This window comes from Leucopleurus acutus (genome assembly GCF_964270905.1).
Source record: "Leucopleurus acutus genome assembly, chromosome: 3".
Lineage (NCBI taxonomy): Eukaryota > Metazoa > Chordata > Mammalia > Artiodactyla > Delphinidae > Leucopleurus > Leucopleurus acutus.
Window position 1 is genome coordinate 13,048,439 of NC_139145.1, and position 19,987 is coordinate 13,068,425.

Below are 19,987 nucleotides of genomic sequence, written 5' to 3' on the forward strand. Positions count from 1 at the left end.
GCAAGGAGCGGCGCTCGCTCTTTCTTTAGGGGGCTCGGCCTGCAGAAGGCGGGACCCTGCCTGCCTTGGTCTTTGATTGGTCCAGCCCTCTCTAGAGCTGCTTCGAGATTGGTCGGCTCGTGTTCCTCTCCCCTCCCTTCCCGAGGCTTCCGCTTCCTGTTCGGACGGACGCTCCGGCAGTAACAATGATCGGGGACATCCTGCTGTTTGGGTAATTAGGGGGACCAGAGGATGGGACGTGAGGGCCCGACAGGGTGGGGGCGGTCCAAGTAACCGCATTCTCCCTCTGCAGGACGCTGTTGATGAACGCCGGGGCGGTGCTCAACTTTAAGCTGTGAGTAGGCCGCGTTGGACCGTGGCTCCATCCGGGGGACCCGTAGCCCCGCCTTCGCGAGCGTGAGCACGGCCTACGCCGCCGGCCCCGCCCCCAGGTCCCAGCCCCAAGTTCCGCCTCCAACCGGGTCCATCCTTTTGTGACTCTCCGCGCCGTCGAGATTTGAACTCCGGACTCTCAGTTTCCCCGGGATCCCTCTGCTCGCACCCATGAGAGCCTCAGACCCATCCCCCGAGAATCTCTTAGCCCTAATCTGTACCCGCAGCCCCGCACCTGGCTGCCTCGAACCACTCTCTCCACCCCGTCGGTGGCTGCAGGCATGGCTGTGATTGGCTGGGCAAGGGGTGGCCCAGGGAACATCAGTGAACCGCGCAAAAGAGGTCACACAGCAAACCAACGGTAGGGCTAGAGCTCCCCTCTGAGCTGGGGATCAGGGCCCGGGGACTAAGTGGTCTGTTTGTCCTATTGAAAGTGGTCGCTGTCTGCTTCTGTTTGTAGGAAAAAGAAGGACACGCAAGGCTTTGGGGAGGAGTCGAGGGAGCCCAGCACAGGTAAGGCCTCCTTTCTGTACTCTGGAATTGGTACATTTCAGAGAGGACAGTTCTTTTTCACCAGTTTTCTTTTAGGGGTGTGTGTGTGTGTGTGTGTGTGTGTGCGCGCGCGCGTGCCTGAGTTTGTGCTGTTCCTTCTACCCACCTCTGTCATCCACTGCTTTCTCCTACCAGACCTCCCTGCGTAGGTCAGCACTCATATCACTTCTTACAGTTATAATTTTCTTTTATGTATGCTGTCATCTGGCTAATATCTAGCTCTCACACTTGACCTTAAGCTCCAGAGAAGAGGCTCCAGCTTGTTTTGGCTCATCTGTGTCCTTGCAGTTCCAACATTCCAGCATGAATGAATGAATGAGCGAATGAATGAACAGCCTATTGTTTCCAGAATGCTGTAGACCTGTTTGTTTAATTTTCAATTAGATTAGCTTTCAGATAAATCAGGAGATGTCATATAAAGATTCAGATGTATGATTTTTCAAGAAAAATTGGAACATTCTACAACTTGGGGTTCAAGCGACCTTTTGACACCTGTTGAATAGGAGTTGAGAAGCAGGACCTCACTGAAACCGGGCCTGTGGCCTCTACCTCATCCCAGCCCCCGCCCCCTTTTCTTTGTATCATTTCACATGACTGGCCCCTGGAGGCCCTAGAATATATACTTCCTGCTAAATTGACACATGTGACTATTTGGAGTCTAATGGGACCTGTATGTGACTATTGTATCCATTCATTCATTCATTCACCAAACATTTATTGAACACCTATTATGTACCAGCCACTGTGCTAGATGCTGGGGACACAGCAGGGAACAAGACAGAAGTAATTCCTGCCTTTGGGTTGTACTCCTATGGGGTGGGACAAACAGTCCCTAAACAAGGAACACACAGTGAAGAAGAAGATGTCGGGAGGATAGCAATGGGGTTGCTGCTCTGGCGGGGTTGTGTGGAGGGAAGGCCCTCTGAGGAGGTGGCATTGCGGCCAAGGTGGTGGGTGCTATGATGGAGCATTGCATGAGGACTATAGGAACCCTAAGGGGCAGCGAATCTGAAGGCAGTCTGACAGCTCCCCTTTACTGGGGGCCTGCCAGGTGGTGGCTGCCTTGTTAGGTACTTCCTATGGGTGTTTCACTCCACCTCCATTCCTAAAAGGTAAGGAGCATTTTCCCATTTTACAGATGAGGAAACTCAGGCTCAGAGATGTGGCTCAACTTGTTTTTGGCCACACAGCAAATCAGTGACAGCATTGGGATTTGAGCCTGGGTTTTTCTGACCTCAGAGGTTGTCCTCTCAATCACTAGACTGTCCTTCTGTTCATTCATGCATTCATTCAGCAGCTGTATATGTTGCTTACCCACTACGTGGAAGGTACTATTCCAGCCCCTGGGGCTGTGATCTATAGATCTGAGTTGGAGCTATGGTAGGTGGGAAATTGGCCACGTGGGCTCGAAAGTGGCGGGAGCATTGGTGACAAGGATAGTTAGAACGGTGGCTTCCCTCTGATTGGGGGCTCCCTGCTAGGCTCCTTCAAACTAGGACTCTGTGTTGGCAGTTGCCCCTGTAGATCATGCTCCTCTCTCTCCATCCTCTGCCTGGCTGACCCCTAATATCACAGTGGCTTCATTTATTGAGAGTGTCCTATATATCAGGCACCGTGCTGCAGCCTTCCCAGTCCCCCATCATCCCCACTTACACAGGAGGAAACTGGGGCATATGTAGGCCCAGGTCACCTGTGTGGAAGGTCAGTAAACTCCAGCCCACATTTTTTTTGGCTGCGTTGGGTCTTCGTTGCTGTGCGCTGGCTCTCTCTAGTTACAGGAAGCCGGGACTACTCTTCGTTGCAGTGTGTGGGCTTCTCAATGCGGTGGCTTCTCTTGTTGTGGAGCATGGGCTCTAGGCGTGTGGGCTCTAGAGCACAGCCTCAGTAGCCATGGCGCATGGGCTTAGTTGCTCCACGGCATGTGGGATCTTCCTGGACCAGGGATCAAACCCGTGTCCCCTGCATTGGCAGGCAGATTCTTAATCACTGCACCACCAGGGAAGTTCCCAGCTCACGTTTAAGGTTGGAGTTCACACACTTTCCCAGTGAGTCTTCTTCTGACCCCACCTGCCTCCCGATGCATGCCAGGTGGGGTTCCCTCATTACAGCTCCCATGGCACTTGTCCTAGTGAATAATCAGGTGTGTGGTTACTTGCTTTTATATTGGTATTTGTCCTCCCTGTGAGCTCCTTAAGGCAGGGGCACGTGTCTCATTCCTTCCTGTATCCCCTGCACTCAGCTACTCCGTGGGATGAGTAGCCTTTAGTCAGCATTTGTTCATGGTAAGAGAGGCCATTTTTGTGATCCTGGGCTCAGAGAAGGGCCTTGCCAAGCAGTGCCTTGCAGACATTCTGGGAACGGATCTGTCTGACATTTGCAGTCTGTGCTGGGCCAACACTTATATAGGCTATGCTACGTGTTGCTAACCCCGTGGCTTGGACAACACTGGACTTGTCTAAACCATGTAGAGCAACACCTTGTGCTCTTCATGCGCTTGGACGGTGCAGCAGTGCCAGGTGGCGGTCATGTTGGGTTGCTGTGGAAGTTTCTGAGCTTCCCAGTGTTCCAGCTTTGGTCTGTGGGTGACACTTTGGGTAACACCCTTGTAGATCATGTAATCTGGATCCATTCATTTCATTCTGGAGGCTTCAAGAGGCTGGGCAATCAACTCAAAACCCCAGAGGAAGGTCCTGGAACCCGAGTCTCTAGAGTCTTTTTTTGTTTTTAATTAATTAATTGCTGCGTTGGGTCTTCGTTACTGCACCCAGGCTTTCTCTAGTTGTGGCGGGGGTGGGTACTCTTCGTTGCAGTGTGTGGGCTTCTCATTGTGGTGGCTTCTCTTGTTGCAGAACACGGGCTGTAGGTGCATGGGCTCAGTAGTTGTGGTTCGCGGGCTCTAGAGTGCAGGCTCAGTATTTGTGGCACACGGGCTCAGTTGCTCCACGGCATGTGGGATCTTCCCCGACCAGGGCACGAACCCGTGTCTCCTGCATTGGCAGGCAGATTCTTAACCACTGTGCCACCAGCGAAGTCCCTCTGGAGTCTTAACGTACCAAATTCCCTCTTCTTGGAGTGGTTTCTGTTCCTTGGCATCAGAGGGGACTAGAGTTAGTTGTCACCAAAGCAGAACTCCCATTTTGCTTGCCTGAATTAGTATGCTTTTTCAGTTGTAAACTCTGAAAACCAGCACAAAGTGGTTAAAGCAAATTGAAACATCGACGCGTAGAATGGTCCTCGGGCACACGTGGATTCAGGGCTTAAACTGGCTCTCCAGCTTGTGACCCTCCCCAGCTCTCTTTTCCTCCTGATTGGTTTTACTATCAGGCTGGCTTGTGTTGACAAAGATGACCCTAGAGCAGGGCTTGGCACATTTTTCTGTAGAAGGCCAGATCATAAATAGTTTAGGCTTTGTGGGCCATAGAGTCTCTGGTGCAACAGTTCACCTCTGTAAGTTGAAAGTAGTCATGGATAATATGTAAATGAGTGGGCATAGCTGTATTTTAATAAAACTTTATGGCTGTTGAAATTTGAGTTTCATGTAATTTTTGTGGCTCACAAAATACTTTGTTGGTTTTTTTTTTTTAACCATTAAAAAGTATAAAAAACATTCTTCATTCATGGGCTATACAGAAATGGTGGCAGAGGCCAGCTTTGGCCTACAGGCCATGGTTTGCACCCTGCCTTAGAGGACTGGGCTTACATCTTTGCAGTCCAGCTAGCCTGGCAGAAAGTAAGTGCCTCTTTCCTGGTAGTTCGGGCAAAAGTCCCAGGGCTGGCTCTCATTGGACAGACTGGGGTCACGTGCCCTTCCCTGAGCCAATCAGAGGCTGAGTGCTTGGTCCTCTCAGGGGGTTGGTCAGTGGCAGCTATAGCCTGAGTGCTCAGGGCTGGGGAACAGAGGCGGCCCAAATGAAAAGCCATGCTGCCATTGGAACATGGGGGCAGTGGGTGTGGGGTGGGCAGAAGCACACTGCAGCCGTGACAACAGAAATGTTAGCACTGCTTGTGAAAATGCTTTCTGACCTTCCAGGTGACAACATCCGGGAGTTCTTGCTGAGCCTCAGATATTTTCGAATCTTCATCGCCCTATGGAATGTCTTCATGATGTTCTGCATGATCGTGTAAGTCCAGCCCACCTCTCTCCTTCATTGTCATTATCCTCAGGGTCACTCTCCAGAATGAACCTCTGATGGTCGTTTTCTGTCCTCCCAGTCTGCACTTTTGTGTCATGCTTTCTGCTTTCAAAGTAAGAACTCTCCACACTAGAGAGGAAACTGGGGTCTGAAGGAATTAAACTATGTCACTGCAGTCCAGGCTGGAGCTTCGATTGGAACATGGCGTTCTTCAAGTCCTGGCTGTGCCTGGTGCCTCAGCAGAGGCTGCCAAGAGATGCCTTCCCCTGAGCCCATGGCTCCATCACCTCTCGCCAGCTCTGTTGATTGTGCTTAGCCTATACTTGGCGTTGGCCAAAGTGGAAAATACGTCTTGAAAGGCCAGCGTGCTGCCGGGTCTTGCTCCCAGCCTGCTGGAAGCCAGCAGGAGTGCATTCAGGCTTTATTTCTGCTTTTTATGCCTATTTTATTTTCTCATTAGATTAAAAATATCCAGTTGGATTGGTTTTCCTTTCAGTGTCAAGACCATGCTGTTAGTGAATTATGAGACTCATAGTAAACAGACTCAGGGAAAAAAAACAAGGAGAATCTGGGGTTCTGGGCCAGGCTGTGCCCATCTCCATGTGCTTCCCCTAAAGAGGAAGAGAGTGAAAAGTTAGGATTTGAGATGCTGAATTTGGGGTTGCTGTGCGGTCCTTCTGCCAGCCCAGTGGCTGTTTGAGGGGATGATTCCAGGACTTAGGAGAGCGGGGGAGGAGGGGTTTCTGTGCTGCTGGAGAGTATTTTAGAGCCCAGAATGAGGGCTGTAGTGTATGCCCAGAGAGACCCTCTTTGGGAGCTCAGATGAGGCCTGCCTAGGTACAGAGAGGGCTCATGAAGAGATCAAGGAATTTGCAGAAGAGTGTACGAAGTATAACTAGCTGTCACAGGAAGTAGAAGTGTTGGGGGGCTCCTCCAGCCTTTGTCTCTCTAGATTCCCACCTATCCATTCATTCATTTATTTATTCAAAACTGTCTTTTGAGGGCTGTGCTCTGAGATTACAGTTGAGACGAAAACAGCCATAGTCCCTGCCTTCAGCGAATGCACAGAATAACAGGGATGTAAAATAAGCAAATAGGGGGAAAAATCGGTTGTGAGATGGAGAATTGGAAGGGGGCTCCCAGTTTAGGAGGGTCAGGGAGAGGTCCTCTGAGAAGATGCCATTCAAATCAAGACCTACAGAACGAGAGGAAAGCCTGCCATTTGCAGAGCTGGAGAGAGGCACAGTAGCACCAGAAGCAGCATTGGCAAAGGTCCTGGGGCAGAGAAGAACTCAGTGTGGTATCATCATTTTGTTCTTTTCTGTCCGTTGGCTTCATCGTCCTCTCTTACCTGACTAGCTACTTCTACTGCTCTACCTGCTGGCCTGTGACCAGGATGGTAGCCTCAGGCTTTGTGACCTCCCAGCTCAGCCCAAGGCTAGCTTAGCCAGTAGCCCAGTGTCCTGATTTTGATTTCTGGGAGTATGTAGGTGTCACCCAGATCTACTTGGATTGGGGGTTCCTGCTTCCAGCCACTTAGGTCAGGGGTCAGCAAACCACAGCCCATGGGCATGGGCCTCTGCCTATTTTCATGAATGAAGTTTTCATGAATGGAGCCCATGTCTGTCACTGCTTTTGCACTGCAATGGCAAGGTTGGACCATTTTGACAGGCTTACAAAGCCTGAACTACTTACTGTGTGGCTTCCTACAGATCCCTGACCTAGGCCAGCTCTTTCAGCACATGCCGTGAGTGAGGGAAACTTTTCTCCAGAAAGGGCTCTGTCAGGGAGGCAGTGACTGGCTTTTTCAGGATATCAAAAACTGGAAATCACCTAAGTCTCCAAGAATAGGAGAAGAGTCAGGTAACTCGAAGGACACCCATACGACCAACTGACAAAACACCATCACTGATAATGTGCCTGAAGGTTCTGTCTACACAGGAGAATGGTTTGAAAGTAAAGAAGGTCGGGTGTCACCTGTATGCACACTCTGGTGTCAGTTGTGACTTGCACGTAGTAAACATTGAATAAGTGCTGAGTGGGTGTGTGAGGGAAATAACTTCCAGTGAGAGAGTTGGAAGGATCTACTCCAGACTGTCCACGGAGGTGACTGTGCTGTGACTGTTGAGGAAGTTAGTGGGCTTAAGGGATAGTTTGCTATTCATGTACTCATTTCTGTATTGTTGGAGCTGAGCTCAATTGGAAATTTTAAAAAGTCATAAAAAACTTGAAATACAGGGAGAGAGGTGTCTGAACATTTAGAGACCAAGGGCACTGATATCTGCGACTTTGAAACATGAAAAATAAAGTAGATGGATCAATGGATAGATACACAGTAAAGCAAAGCATTAATTGCAGGTGGTGCGTATGTAGGTGTTTGCTGAACTGTTATAACTCTTCTATATATGTTGAAATCTTCATTAAAAAAGTATGGGCCGGGAGAAGATAGGGAGAAAATGAGAGTGTCAAACCATGGAAAAGGGTTTTAATAAGTAAAAAGTGGAAGTCAGTCTTGACAATTCAGTATTTTGTAGTATTTTCATATGGTTGTGCAACCGTCACTACTCTCTAATTCTAGAATATTTTCATGCCCCCCAAAGGGAAACCCAGTACCCATTAAGCATTTCCTTCCCATTCCTCCTTCACGCAGCCTTGGGCAACCATTGATCTCCTTTCTGTGTCTATGGATTTGCCTGTTCTGGGTATTTCATGTTGATGGAATCATACAGTATATGGCTTTTTGTGTCTGGCCTCCTGCATTCAGCATAATGTCTTCTAGACTCTTCCATGTTGTAGTGTTTATCAGTATTTCATTCCTTTCTGTGGCTGAATAATAGTCCATTCTATGGATATGCCACAGTTTGTTTATCTGCTCATCAGTTGATGGATATTTGCAGTGTTTCCATTTTGAATAATGCTGATATAAACATCTGTGTACAAGTTTTTGTGCAGACTTAAGTTTTCAGTTCTCTGGTATATAACCAGGAGTGGAATTGCTGGGTCATATGGTAACTATATTTATCCTTTCGTGGAACTGTCAGACTATTTTCCAAAGTAGCTGCAGTAATTTTCATTCCCATCAGCAGGGTATGAGGGGTACAGTTTCCCCACATCCTTGCCAATACTTGCTATTGTCAGTTTTTTTGATTATAGCCATCCTAGTGGATGTGAAGTTTGATTTGCATTTCCCCAATGGTTAATGACATTGAGCTTTCATGTGTTCATTGGCCATTTGTATATCTTCTTTGGTGAAATGTCTTCAGATCCTTTGCCCATTTTTTAGTTAGGTTATTACTGAATTGTAGTTCTTTTTATGTTTTGGATACCAGTCCCTTATCAGATATATGATTTGCAAGTATTTCCTCCCATTCAGTGGATCGTCTTTTCAGTTTTTTTTTTTTGTTTTTTTTTTGTTTTTTTTCTGGTACACGGGCTTCTCACTGCTGTGGCCTCTCCCGTCGCGGAGCACAGGCTCCGGACGCGCAGGCTCAGCAGCCATGGCTCACGGGCCCAGCCGCTCTGCAACATGCTGGATCCTCCCGGGCCAGGGCACAAACCTGCGTCCCCTGCATCGGCAGGTGGACCCTCAACCACTGCGCCACCAGGGAAGCCCATCTTTTCAGTTTTTTGATGGTGTCATTTGAAGTGCAAAATCCTACAATTTTGATTAAGTCCAATGTATCTATTTCTTCTGTTGCTTGTTCTTTTTGTGTTACAGCTAAGAAGTCATTGCCTAACCCAAGATTATAAGGATTTACACCTAAGTTTTCTTCTAAAATTTTATAGTTTTAATAGTAGGTCTGTGATCCACTTTGAGTTAATTTTCGTATATGGTGTGAGGTAGGGATCCAACTTCATTCTTTTGCATGTGGTGACCCAGTTGTTCTTGCCCCATCTGTCATTATTTTTTCAAATAACCTTTTTATTTTGGAAAGAGTTTAGATGTATAGAAATGTTGCAAAGGTAACACAGAGAGTTCCCATATACAATTGAGCCTTGAACAACACAGGGGTTAGGGGTGCCGACCCACCTCACAGTCGAAAATCTGAGTATAACTTTACAGTTGGCCATCCGTATCTGCAGTCCTGCTTCCATAGATTCAACCAACCTTGGATTGTGTAGTACCGCAGTATTTACTATTGAAAAAAATCCACGTATAAGTGGGCTGGCGCTGTTTAAACCTGTGTTGTTCAAGGGCCAACTGTGTATCTTTTTAACAATTCTGTGGTTTTCCCCTGTAGGCCTGTATCATGACCTATTCCCAAACTTCATGAACATTTATACAGTTTCTAGGCCTTTTCTATTCCAGATTTTCTTCAGTTAACAGAGTTATCTCTAATAATCGTTTTTTTACTCAAAGGTCTTTTTATTTATGAAAGTCACCACTGATTTGCAGTGATAGAGAATGGGCTAAAATAAAATGTTACAGATTCATACCAAGTAGATACTTTTTAAAAGAGTTACTTTTTTTTTAAGTGTACAGTTTGGCAGCAGTAAGTGTGTTCACATTGTTGTGTAACAGAGTTACTTACAAAATCAGAAAATGATGTAAAATGATCTTAGTGATAGTAACCAGAAAATATTTCCTGAAAGTGTTTTCAAGGCAACCGCTTCCCATCCTCATGGATGTTTCTGCCCTCTGACTTTTCCAGGCTCTTTGGCTCCTGAGCTCCAGGTACAGAACCGGAAACACACCTTCTCAGAGTGTCTCTTCCTCCATTCCTGACGACTTCAAGAATGTTTCTGACCAGAAAACCGGTGACCTTCCCAGAAAGTCCAAGCTTGTGGTGGGTGGAAAAAATGTTCACCAAGATGAACAGTTTCCCAGCCACGTCACTGTTTTCTTTTCAAAGATATTTTCACTTTGATCTCTGCCTTGAAATGCTGTCTACTTAAAAGAGTTTGAAGCGTGTTTGTGTGAGGGGCTGTGGTATCTAGATTGTTTAATCAGATCAGAATCCCTCTTCTACCAAACTTTCACCCATCTGGGTATTTATTGGTTTATTTTTAATAACCATCCTTTTTCGGTTCAAATTATACAGATTTTTAAAAATCTTTTGTATCCAGGGATCTGAAGCAGAAAGGTTGGCTTTTAAGTTTGATGCAGCCTCTTATTGGACTGCATTTGTGAGGAATGAACAAGTTCATTGTTGCTGGGTCTGTGTCCAAATTCCTTCCCCATCCCAATGGGCTCTGCTTGGCCACTCCATGCTGCTGAGGTTGTCCCCAGGACTTGAAGGGTGAAGTGTTATGGATTCCTGTGGAAGAGAGGTGCAGAGCAGTTGGCAGGGCGGATGGCGGTTTTATGAGAAACTTTGCCTTGACTTGAAGCCCTCTATTAAAGTAACTTTTGGGACCATTAATTGTATAGTTTTTAGAATGAGAGTGATTTATGTGGTGATATTGGGACCCAGTTCTGAAAGCTTGGGTTTTGGGGTCTGCTTTTCAAGTGGATGATTTCAAGGTTGAAAAACAAGCCTCATTGGAGGAAATACAGCATTTTGCATAGAAGCTTCTTTGAAAGGGATTCCTGGTTTAATCGCCAACATGACCACTTGGGTGGTCAGTGCCTGGATCCTACAGGTGTTTGATTTGTTTGTTGTGGTTTTTGAAATCCTAACTTGCAGGTAACCTGGTAGGAGGAAAGAATAAATATGCGGGCTCTTAGAACTAAAGAGCATTGAAAATAAAGCTCATTTCTAAAAAGGACCTTTTGTTTATACATTTTTTAACCAAGAAGTCCTTTGTAAATTTTTTTATTTTTGATACTTTCATCAGGTTTTTTTTTTAATTATTGAATATAGTTGATGTAAAATGTTGTATTAATTTCTACTGTAGAAGTTAACTGTCAATTTGAGTTGTTTCAAATTACACTTTGGGAAACACCTAGGATTCATTTATTGTGGAGGCTGTCAAAAAGTCAGAAAAGAGGCAATGTTAGATACTCCTTTTCAGTTTTTGTTCAATAAATGTTGGGCAGGAATTGGGCAAATACAATTTTGGGCTGCACCTGGAAGAATCGAACGAGTTAGTGGCAATGGTGGGATTTTGCTAGGCCAGGGTCAAGTACACTTGTCTTGCTGCTCAGCTAATTCATTCTGCTTCATAGCTTCTGTAATTTATTCCCTTGTCAAATCTGGGCCGAGTATCACCCCGTGGTTTGTAAGTAGCAGGGAACAGGGCTGCTGAATCGAGCTTCTCGCAGGTCGGTGTTCTTGTCAGCAGGAACGGACGTGCCAAGATCTTGGCTGGTCAGTCCTCAAGCCATATGAATGATGTGAGGAAACCTCCCTGCCTTATTCAGACCGGCGCTGAGGTTTCAATGAGGTGAGGCATTTGTGTGTCGTGGGGATGAATCGAGCTCGGAGGAGAGAATGCTGTCATTGAGATTTTGTTTCAATAGTTGTATTTTTCACCAGAGAACTATTTTCTCATTGTTCAGTTCTTATAAGCAGTGGAGCCGTGGGGGATGCACATCAAAGGCTGTTGTACATTTTTAAAGTGGCAACTCGTGGGTGTGTATCTTTAGGAGGCTTTTCAAGAACCCACACCAAAGGTTACCCAAGTTTGAATTTTGAGTACCTAGGGTCCCACAGCTTGTAAGTGCTCATGTTCTGGGTCAGTTAGATGTGGGTTCAAATCCCATCTCTGCTTCTTGCTCATGGGGCCTTGGCTGGTTATTTCTCCTCTCTAAGCCTCAGTTTCCACATCTTTAAAATGGGCCTGAAAGTCAAACCTACTGGTGTTATTAAAAGGTTCAGTGAACTTGAAGGTGAGCCAGGTGCTTGACTGGGTGGCGCCCAGTAAGCACTCAGTACCTATGGGTGTCCTCACTGCCCGAATTTTCTCTCTTCTTGCCTACATTCATTCAAGCAGTCCACACACAGACAGTTAAAGGAGCAATCACATCATTTTAAAAAATTAGAAACAATTTCCAGCATGGAAAACCTTTTCCTGTCTTCCCATTCCTTTTCTAGCATTTTTCTTATACATATTGGTATATTCGACATAGTTCCAACAGTGGTAAGGCAGTTTGGGTTCTGCTGTTTTCTTTTTTTTTTTTTTAAGTTAAAATATAGTTGATTTACAATGTTTCAGGTGTACAGCAAAGTGATTCTGTTATACATATATATATATATTCTTTTTCCTATTCTTTTCCATTATAGGTTATTACAAGGTATTGAATGTAGTTCCCTGTGCTATACAGTAGATCCTTGTTGTTTATCTATTTTATGTATAGTAGTGTGTATCTGTTAATCCCAAACTCCTAATTTATTCCTTTCCCCTTTGGTAACCATAATTTTTTTTTCCATGTCTGTGAGTCTCTGCTGTTTTCATTTTGACATCATTTCCTTCATATTTTCTGGGCTGCCAGAGAGGCTTCATGGGTCTCATTTTTAACTATCGTGCAGCATCAATAAATCTCATTTTAACCTTGGCCCTCTCATATGTACTTTGAACTTGTACTTTATCCGCTGTTATAAATGCCACTGCGGTCACCATTGTTGTGACCTTTGCTGGCTTCCCTCACTGGTACTTCCCAGAGTACCCGGGAAGGCTACATCGTCATGTACTACCACTGTAGCTTTAGTGGCTTTTGTTTATTTTGTTTTAAAGTTTCTTACTACCAATGCATGTTCATTGTAGAAAAATTATGAAGTCCAGCTTTGCTGTAAGGGAAAAAATCACCTGTAATCACTTTTCCCCAGAGAGCATCACTCTGGGTACACATTCCTCTGGCTCTTTCTCTATGCATGTGCACTGGATATGGTAGATACCTTTTCTCTATCCAGATGGTATCTTTGTATCTTCTGGCCTGCTTTTCTCACCTGATAATATGAGCACACTTCTGTATTTTTACCATTCTTAAGAATTGCAAATAAGCCATTGTAAGGACATACCATAATTAATTTAACTAGTCCCCAGCTGATGGAGACTTGAGTTATCTCTAGTGTTTGTCTATTATAAATAACACAGCAATGAACATCTCAGTGTATCATCCCTAATGGCTTTTGGGGGTCACTTTAAAAAAAAAGAGAGCTATACTCAATATCTTGTAATAACCTATAATGGAAAGGAATCTGAAAAATCTATATATAGTATATATTTATGTATTACTGAATCACTTTGTGGTACACTTGAAACTAACACAACATTGTAAATTATATTTCAAAAAAACTGATATAAAAAAAACAGTCCACCTTAAAAAAAAGAAAGGATGGTAAAATGACTAAACTTATTAAAGAAACTTGCATTTAAAAAAAAAGAGAAATCCACGGTGACAGCTTTAGGCTAAGAACCCCCAGACCCCAAAAACACATCTTTGACAACTTACTTCTTTGTCTTTATTTACTTAATGTTCATTCGTTCCTATGTATGTATGTTTATGCATACATACATACATACATACGTACATACATCTCAAAGACCTTGGTTCTAAGTCCCTATCATCTCTGACTAGGAGCGATGTCCCAGCCACTTAAGTAGATTAACTTTGCTTAATCTGTGAGTAAGGATGAGGTTTTCAGCTCCACCCAGATAACTGTTTCTTTATGCAAGCAACAGCAGTTAACATCACACCAACTGGCTTTCCACCTTGGCCTTGGTAGTTAAGGATCTTAACCACCATCTAAGTAATAAATAAATGCCCACTATTGCTCATCCTGGAGAATGTTACATAGAGTTGCTGCCAAGGTGAGAAGCCGCAAGTGGAGAACAAAAAGAAAGTAGAAATTTGCAGCACAAGCCCTGGATGCAAACTTTGGGGTTCATATTGGATATACCCCCTTTTGCTTAGTCCACGCTTGCCGTGTTGAGGAGTGAACCCCGTCTCCTTTCTCTAGGTTTCTCGTTGCACTTCAGTTCCAGATGCTCTAGAGCAGAACTCGGAAACTATGGCCTGCCAGCCAAGTCTGGCCCACTGCTTGTTTTATCGGTACCCAGCCACACCCCTTTGGGTATGTGCTCTGTACGGTTGCTTTGGCTGCTTTCCTGCTACGGTGGTAGAGTCGCGACAGAGACTGGCCCACATAGCTGAAAGTACTGGCAGTCTGGCCCATTTACAGAACAAATTCGCCGACCCCTGAGCGAAGGGATGATGGAGAGTCTCAAGGTGCCCCTTCCTCCCAAAGCCATTCAGGTGAAATAGTCTGCATGCCTTGTGGTCTGGATTTTAATAAAGACATGTACAAACTTGCTGAAAATGGAGCTGGCCATTTTCAAGTGATGTGGTTAACAGAGCAAACCCAATTTTACTTCTTTGGATAGTTAGGGGAGAAATCTCTCCGGGCTCCCTGGGATTCCTCTTAAGTAGCAGTGAGAGATGTGATAATGAGATTGGCTCTCCTCTGAAGTGGTTAGATTAGAAAAGTCAATGAGGCATTTCCTTTTCGTGTCAACCGTTTTTATTATCTCCTTCTTAACCAAATTTGAGATTATGAAATATTTGACAAACCATCAGGAAAACCTGATGTTTTCCCGCGTTGATGAAAGCCAAGTGCTGTTTGTGTATAAAGCAAAAGGCATGCTATTGGGCTTCCCTGGTGGCGCAGTGGTTGAAAGTCCGCCTGCCGATGCAGGGGACACGGGTTCGTGCCCCGGTCCCGGAAGATCCCACACGCCGCGGAGCGGCTAGGCCCGTGAACCATGGCCGCTGAGCCTGCGCGTCCGGAGCCTGTGCTCCACGACGGGAGAGGCCACAACAGTGAGAGGCCTGCGTACCGCAAAAAAAAAAAAAAAAGGCATGCTATTAAAAAAAAAAAGAGAGATGTAAATTCTACTTGGGGGTTTGTTTTCACCATTCCCTTGATTTTCATTATGCAGAGGAAGGCACTTTATCCCGTTCAAGGCCCTTTCTGGCACTTGAGAGTTCCTAGAAATGAGTTTGGTAATAACAGGTGTGCCTGGATAAGAAATTGGGCAAAGGGATCTGTAGCAAATTGGAAATTCAAAGTCTACATTTTTCAGTAAGAAAATGGCAAGGGCTCGTCATCGTCTGGCTCTGTGGCTTTCTTTTTGGCCAGTTGGGTGGTTTTGGATTAGACCAGGGATTAGCAAGCTGCTGCCCACATCTGGCTCCCCGCCTGTCTTTTTACTGCCCACCACCTGTCTCTTCATGACTCGGAAGGCAGAATGGTATGTTTTTAAATGGTTGAAAAACAAATCAAGATGAAAATGGAAGGAAATTCACGTTTCTTTGTCCATACAGTTTTATGGGAACTCTGTCACACCCATTTGTTTGTGTATCATCAGTGGCTGCTTTCAAGCTGCAAGGACAGACTTGAGTCCTTGGGACAGAGACCGTCTCACCCACAAAACTGTGAACGTGTTGACTGGCTGACTTTTCGTGGAAAGATTGCCAACCCCTGGACTAGACAATTAAAAAAAAAAGACATCTTATGGCTGGATCATATTCATCTGTGTTTAGTTTGCATTACTGTGGCTGTTAGTGGTACATATGGGCCACAAGGATATGTGTGTGTGTGTGTGTGCGTGTGTGTGTGTGTGTATACACACACACACACACATACATAGAGAGAGAGAGAGAGAGAGAGAGAGACTGTGCTTGGGGAGTTTGTAGAAATTATTTTAGGGGGAGTAAAGCTTGGGTGCATCTAATTAGAGTTTATTATGTGAATCAGGGAAAAAAGTGGAAAAGAGGGTTGTGGCGGAAAGCAAGATGGAGGTCTGCCTCAGACCTGGTATCTGTCACTTACAGAGTGTGACATGGGGCAGCATCTTGGCTTGTTTGTGCCTCCATATCCTTGTCTATGATACAGAGACAGCCTTGACATGTGTCTATAACCTGCCTGATGTGGGGCAGGCACTCAAAAAGTGGTGGTCTTTTCATCAGGGTCAGTACATTTATTAAAAGACATTCTCAGCAGGGTTTTGTGAGGCTTAAATGAGATGGTGTTTTAGTCTGCTCGGGCTGCCATAACAAAATGTCACAGACTGGGTGACTTAAACAAAAGACATTTCTTTTCTCATGGTTTCTGGAGGCTGCAAGTCCAAAATCAGGGTGTCAGTAGGGTTGGTTCCTGGTGAGGCTTCTTTCCTCAGCTTGCAGATTACCACCTTCTTGCTGTGTCCTCACATGGCCTTTCCTCTGTGTGCATCCCTGGGATCACTTCCTTTTTTTTTTTTTTAATTTTTAAAATTTTGTTTTATTTATTTATTTTTGCCTGCGTTGGGTCTTCGTTGCTGCGCACGGGCTTTTTCTAGTTGCGTCGAGTGACAGCTACTCTTCGTTGTGGTGCACAGGCTTGTCATTGTGGTGGCTTCTCTTGTTGTGGACCACAGGCTCTAGGCATGTGGGCTTCAGTAGTTGTGGCACGCGGGCTCAGTAGTTGTGGCTCGTGGGCTCTAGAGTGCAGGCTCAGTAGTTGTGGCACACGGGCTTAGTTGATCCACGGCATGTGGGATCTTCCTGGACCAGGGATTGAACCCGTGTCCCGTGCATTGGCAGGCAGATTCTCAACCACTGTGCCACCAGGGAAGCCCAGGGGTCTCTCTTCTCGTAAGGACACCAGCCATATTGGATCAGGAGCCCACGCTTATGACCTCATTTAAACTTAGTTACCTCTTTAAAGGTTCTGTCTCCACATACAGTTGAATTGGGAGTTGCAGCTTCAACGTATGAATTTGGAGGAGGGCACAGTTCAGTCCATAATAGATGGTCAAGGGTCTGGGCTGTAGTAGATATTCAATAGCTGTTAGTTTATCTACTTGGCTAATAGTATGCTTTGAAGCATTAAAAATTAAAAAAACAAAAAACTCCATGTGGTCTAGGAAATCCGACCCTGAGAACTGCTAAGAATGGGCTTTGCCTCCCGTTGTTCCATGGTCAGTTATTTGCGTGGAAGTGAATGGTGGCTTCCACCACAGTGTCTCAGACTCTGATGTCCCCATGAATCCCCTGGGGCTCGTGGCGAAGTGTGGGTTCGACTTAGCAGGCTGGGGGCTCAGACTGTGATTCTGTGTTTCTAACCAGCTCCCAGGGGAGGCCTGTGTAGCTGGTCTCTGGACCACACTCTGAGTAGCAAGGGCCTCTGCTATCTGTTCAGTAGCCACTAGCCACCTGTGGCTATTTCAGTTTCCATCTCAATGAGTTAAAATGAAAAACCCAGTCCCCCAGTCACAAGTAGCTACATGTCACATGTATTTCATGGCAGAAAGCTCTAATTGGGCAGCTCTGCATCTGAAAGAGAGGGTGGTAAGCTTTTTTAGTCAGGGGCCTGTATGAGTTTCCTGTGGCTGCTGTGACAAATGGCCCTAGACTTCATGGCTTAAAACAATACATTTATTATCTTACAGTTCTGAAGGTCAGAAGTCCAAAACGGGTCTCAATGGGCTAAAATCAAGGTGTTGGCAGAGCTGGTTCCTTCTAGAGGCTGTAGGGGAGAATCCGTTTCCCTGCCTTTTCCAGCTTTTAGAGGCTGCCCACATCCTTGGTTTGTGGTCCCCTTCCTCCATTGTCCAAGCCAGCAATGGCTGGTCGACTCTCTCTCATGATGCAGTCTCTCTGATTCTGACACTTCTCCTTCCCTCTTCCCCATTTAAGACCCCTGTGGTTACACTGGGCCCACCAGGATAATTCAGGAACATCTCTCCATCTTAAGGTCAGCAGAGTAGCAACCTTCCTTCCATCTGCAACCTTAACTCTCCCTTGCCATCTAACACAGTTTATTTACGGGTTCTGAGGATTAGGATGGGGCTATCTTTGGGGGCTGGGGCAGGGGGTGTTATTCTGCCAGACAGTAAATATTTTTGGCTTTGCAGACAACACCATCTCCAAACTACATGACTCGCATTTGCCACACACAAAACCAAGCAAACGCACAGGCCTGGCTGAGTGGTTTCTTTTCCTTTTTTTGTCTTTAACCTTCTCATGGAAAATTTCACACACACACAAAAGTAGACCAGTGCAGAGATTTCCATCAGGGAGCAGTTTTTCAATCTTTTTTCATACTTTGCTCTACTTGACTAATTGTCTACACTTTGCAAATATCTACTACTCATGTAATCAGGAAAGAAAAAAAAAAAAACACAAAGAAGTAAACATCCGAGCATCCAGGAAACCTGAGGGAAACCAACACTGCATTTTGAGGCTAAAAAGGAAAAAGATGCAAACAGAGCTTCTAGAACCTCCACCCTTTTCTGCACCTCCCTGAGCCTGGGAGGTAGGCAGAGCTCAGGATGTTCTCAGGGTAAGTGGGCTCTCAAATTGGATAGGCTTGCATGGGTCAGGCCCTTTGAATAGAATCTGCTTGCTCATGTCTCCTGACCTCTCCTCCTGAAACTGCACTAAGATAAGAGAATCTTGTCCAAGCCATTTGATACAATAATCCAGCTCTGCTTTAAGGCAAGTAAACTCTAGTTACCTGGATGGGGGATGGGTGGTTCCCATGTCTGACCACTTTGCATCAAAATTGTACTCTCACTTGGGAGTCTGTGGGCCTCAGTGACCCTGGAGAGCACATGGAAGGTTCAGGAAAGGCCAGAAGGAATTTTGATAAATAGCTTGATCTTGTGCATGTGTGTTTGTGTGTGTGTTTCTGAGAAGTTCCATTGGCCAGTTTGGGGTCTTTCATCGTGGCTTCTGTCTGCCTCCATCTGCTCCACCCTCATCACAGTCTCCTCATTTGGTTTTCGACATCAACCCCTTGGCCTTCGTCTGCTCTTTAGGGAAATGGCTTGTACCTGATTTGGTTCATGTGTTTCCCTGTGAGTCTGGGAACCCCAAGCTCTGGACCATAGTCATCATCCTGCCCCCAATCCAGCCACATGACTTTGGCCAGGTCCTCTGAGGATCCAAGTCACCCAGTTGGAGAATTAGGTGACCAGTGTGACAGACAGTAGTGGAGAAAACCCACTTAGGGATGGTGAGAAATAAGGCTGAGCAGGAACATGGGCAACGCATGTGTATGGCGTGTATCAATGTGTGACATGTGTGGTGTGTGACAAGAGGACCTCAAAAGGCCAAGGACTTAGGCAAGATGAACTAGGAGACTACTAAATTTTTAGAGCAGGGGACAAGAAGATTCAAACCCTGTGTCAGAAAGAGCCAATCACGGATAAAAGCTATGACAAATTTATCATTTATCCTGCAGTTCCTTCACTGAACTTCTTATTTTACTTCTGTAGACAAATAAACTAAACTAAAATAAAATAAAATAAAAAATTAACTAGAGAATTAGTAGAGTGACTGTTTCTTTGCTTCATGAGAGTAATTGAGAGAACATAAAACTGCAGTAAACAGAAGAATAGCTTCTGATCCAGTCTAACAAATGATTAGATCATTCCAATCGTGATTAGGTTATTTGAGCACTTCAGATACGTTACACACTATTTTAGCAAGATTTTAAAAAAATTTTATACAGTTTTTAAAGGTTACTTCCATTTACAAAATTATTAGCTATATTCCCTGTGTTGTACAATACATCCTTGTAGCCTATCTCACACCCAGTAGTTTGTACCACCCACTCCCTCACCCCTATATTGCCCGCACCCCCCACTGCTAACCACTAGTTTGTTCTCTATATCTGTGAGTCTTAGCAAGATTTTTGAGGTCTTCTTTTTAAAAAGAAATAAAGCAAAAAGAATAATTTTATGACTACAAACCAAAAAGACAGACAAAATTGATTTTATAATCTCCAAAGTATGTTACCTGGTCTGTCTTCTGAAGAATTAAATATAAATTGAAAAGAGATTGATACAAGCATACCTAAAGCTCCTAGAAAAAGACTAGATGGCAGTAGAAAAGTGGAAATAAAAGAGAGATTAGGGCTTCCCTGGTGGCGCAGTGGTTGAGAGTCCGCCTGCCGATGCAGGGGACACGGGTTCGTGCCCTGGTCCGGGAAGATCCCACATGCCGTGGAGCGGCTGGGCCCGTGAGCCATGGCCGCTGAGCCTGCGTGTCCGGAGGCTGT

General features: G+C 45.3%; 1 protein-coding gene across 2 annotated transcripts; it reads left to right on the top strand.

The window, feature by feature from the left end:
* Positions 1 to 157: 157 nt before the first annotated feature.
* On the top strand, positions 158 to 10,296 carry SMIM7 (small integral membrane protein 7; the record flags this gene model as incomplete). 2 transcript variants are annotated; one of them, XM_082836548.1, is made up of 5 exons in its annotated part: positions 158 to 211; positions 293 to 334; positions 833 to 885; positions 4,955 to 5,045; positions 9,710 to 10,296. In XM_082836548.1, exons 1-5 carry the CDS (start codon positions 186 to 188, stop codon positions 9,723 to 9,725), a joined length of 228 nt encoding a protein of 75 aa, XP_082692674.1. In that variant the 5' UTR covers positions 158 to 185. The 2 variants fall into 2 exon arrangements, with proteins under 2 accessions (XP_082692674.1, XP_082692675.1); XM_082836549.1 differs by lacking the exon at positions 9,710 to 10,296 and having other exon boundaries at positions 4,955 to 5,049.
* Between the last annotated feature and the right edge of the window lie 9,691 nt (positions 10,297 to 19,987).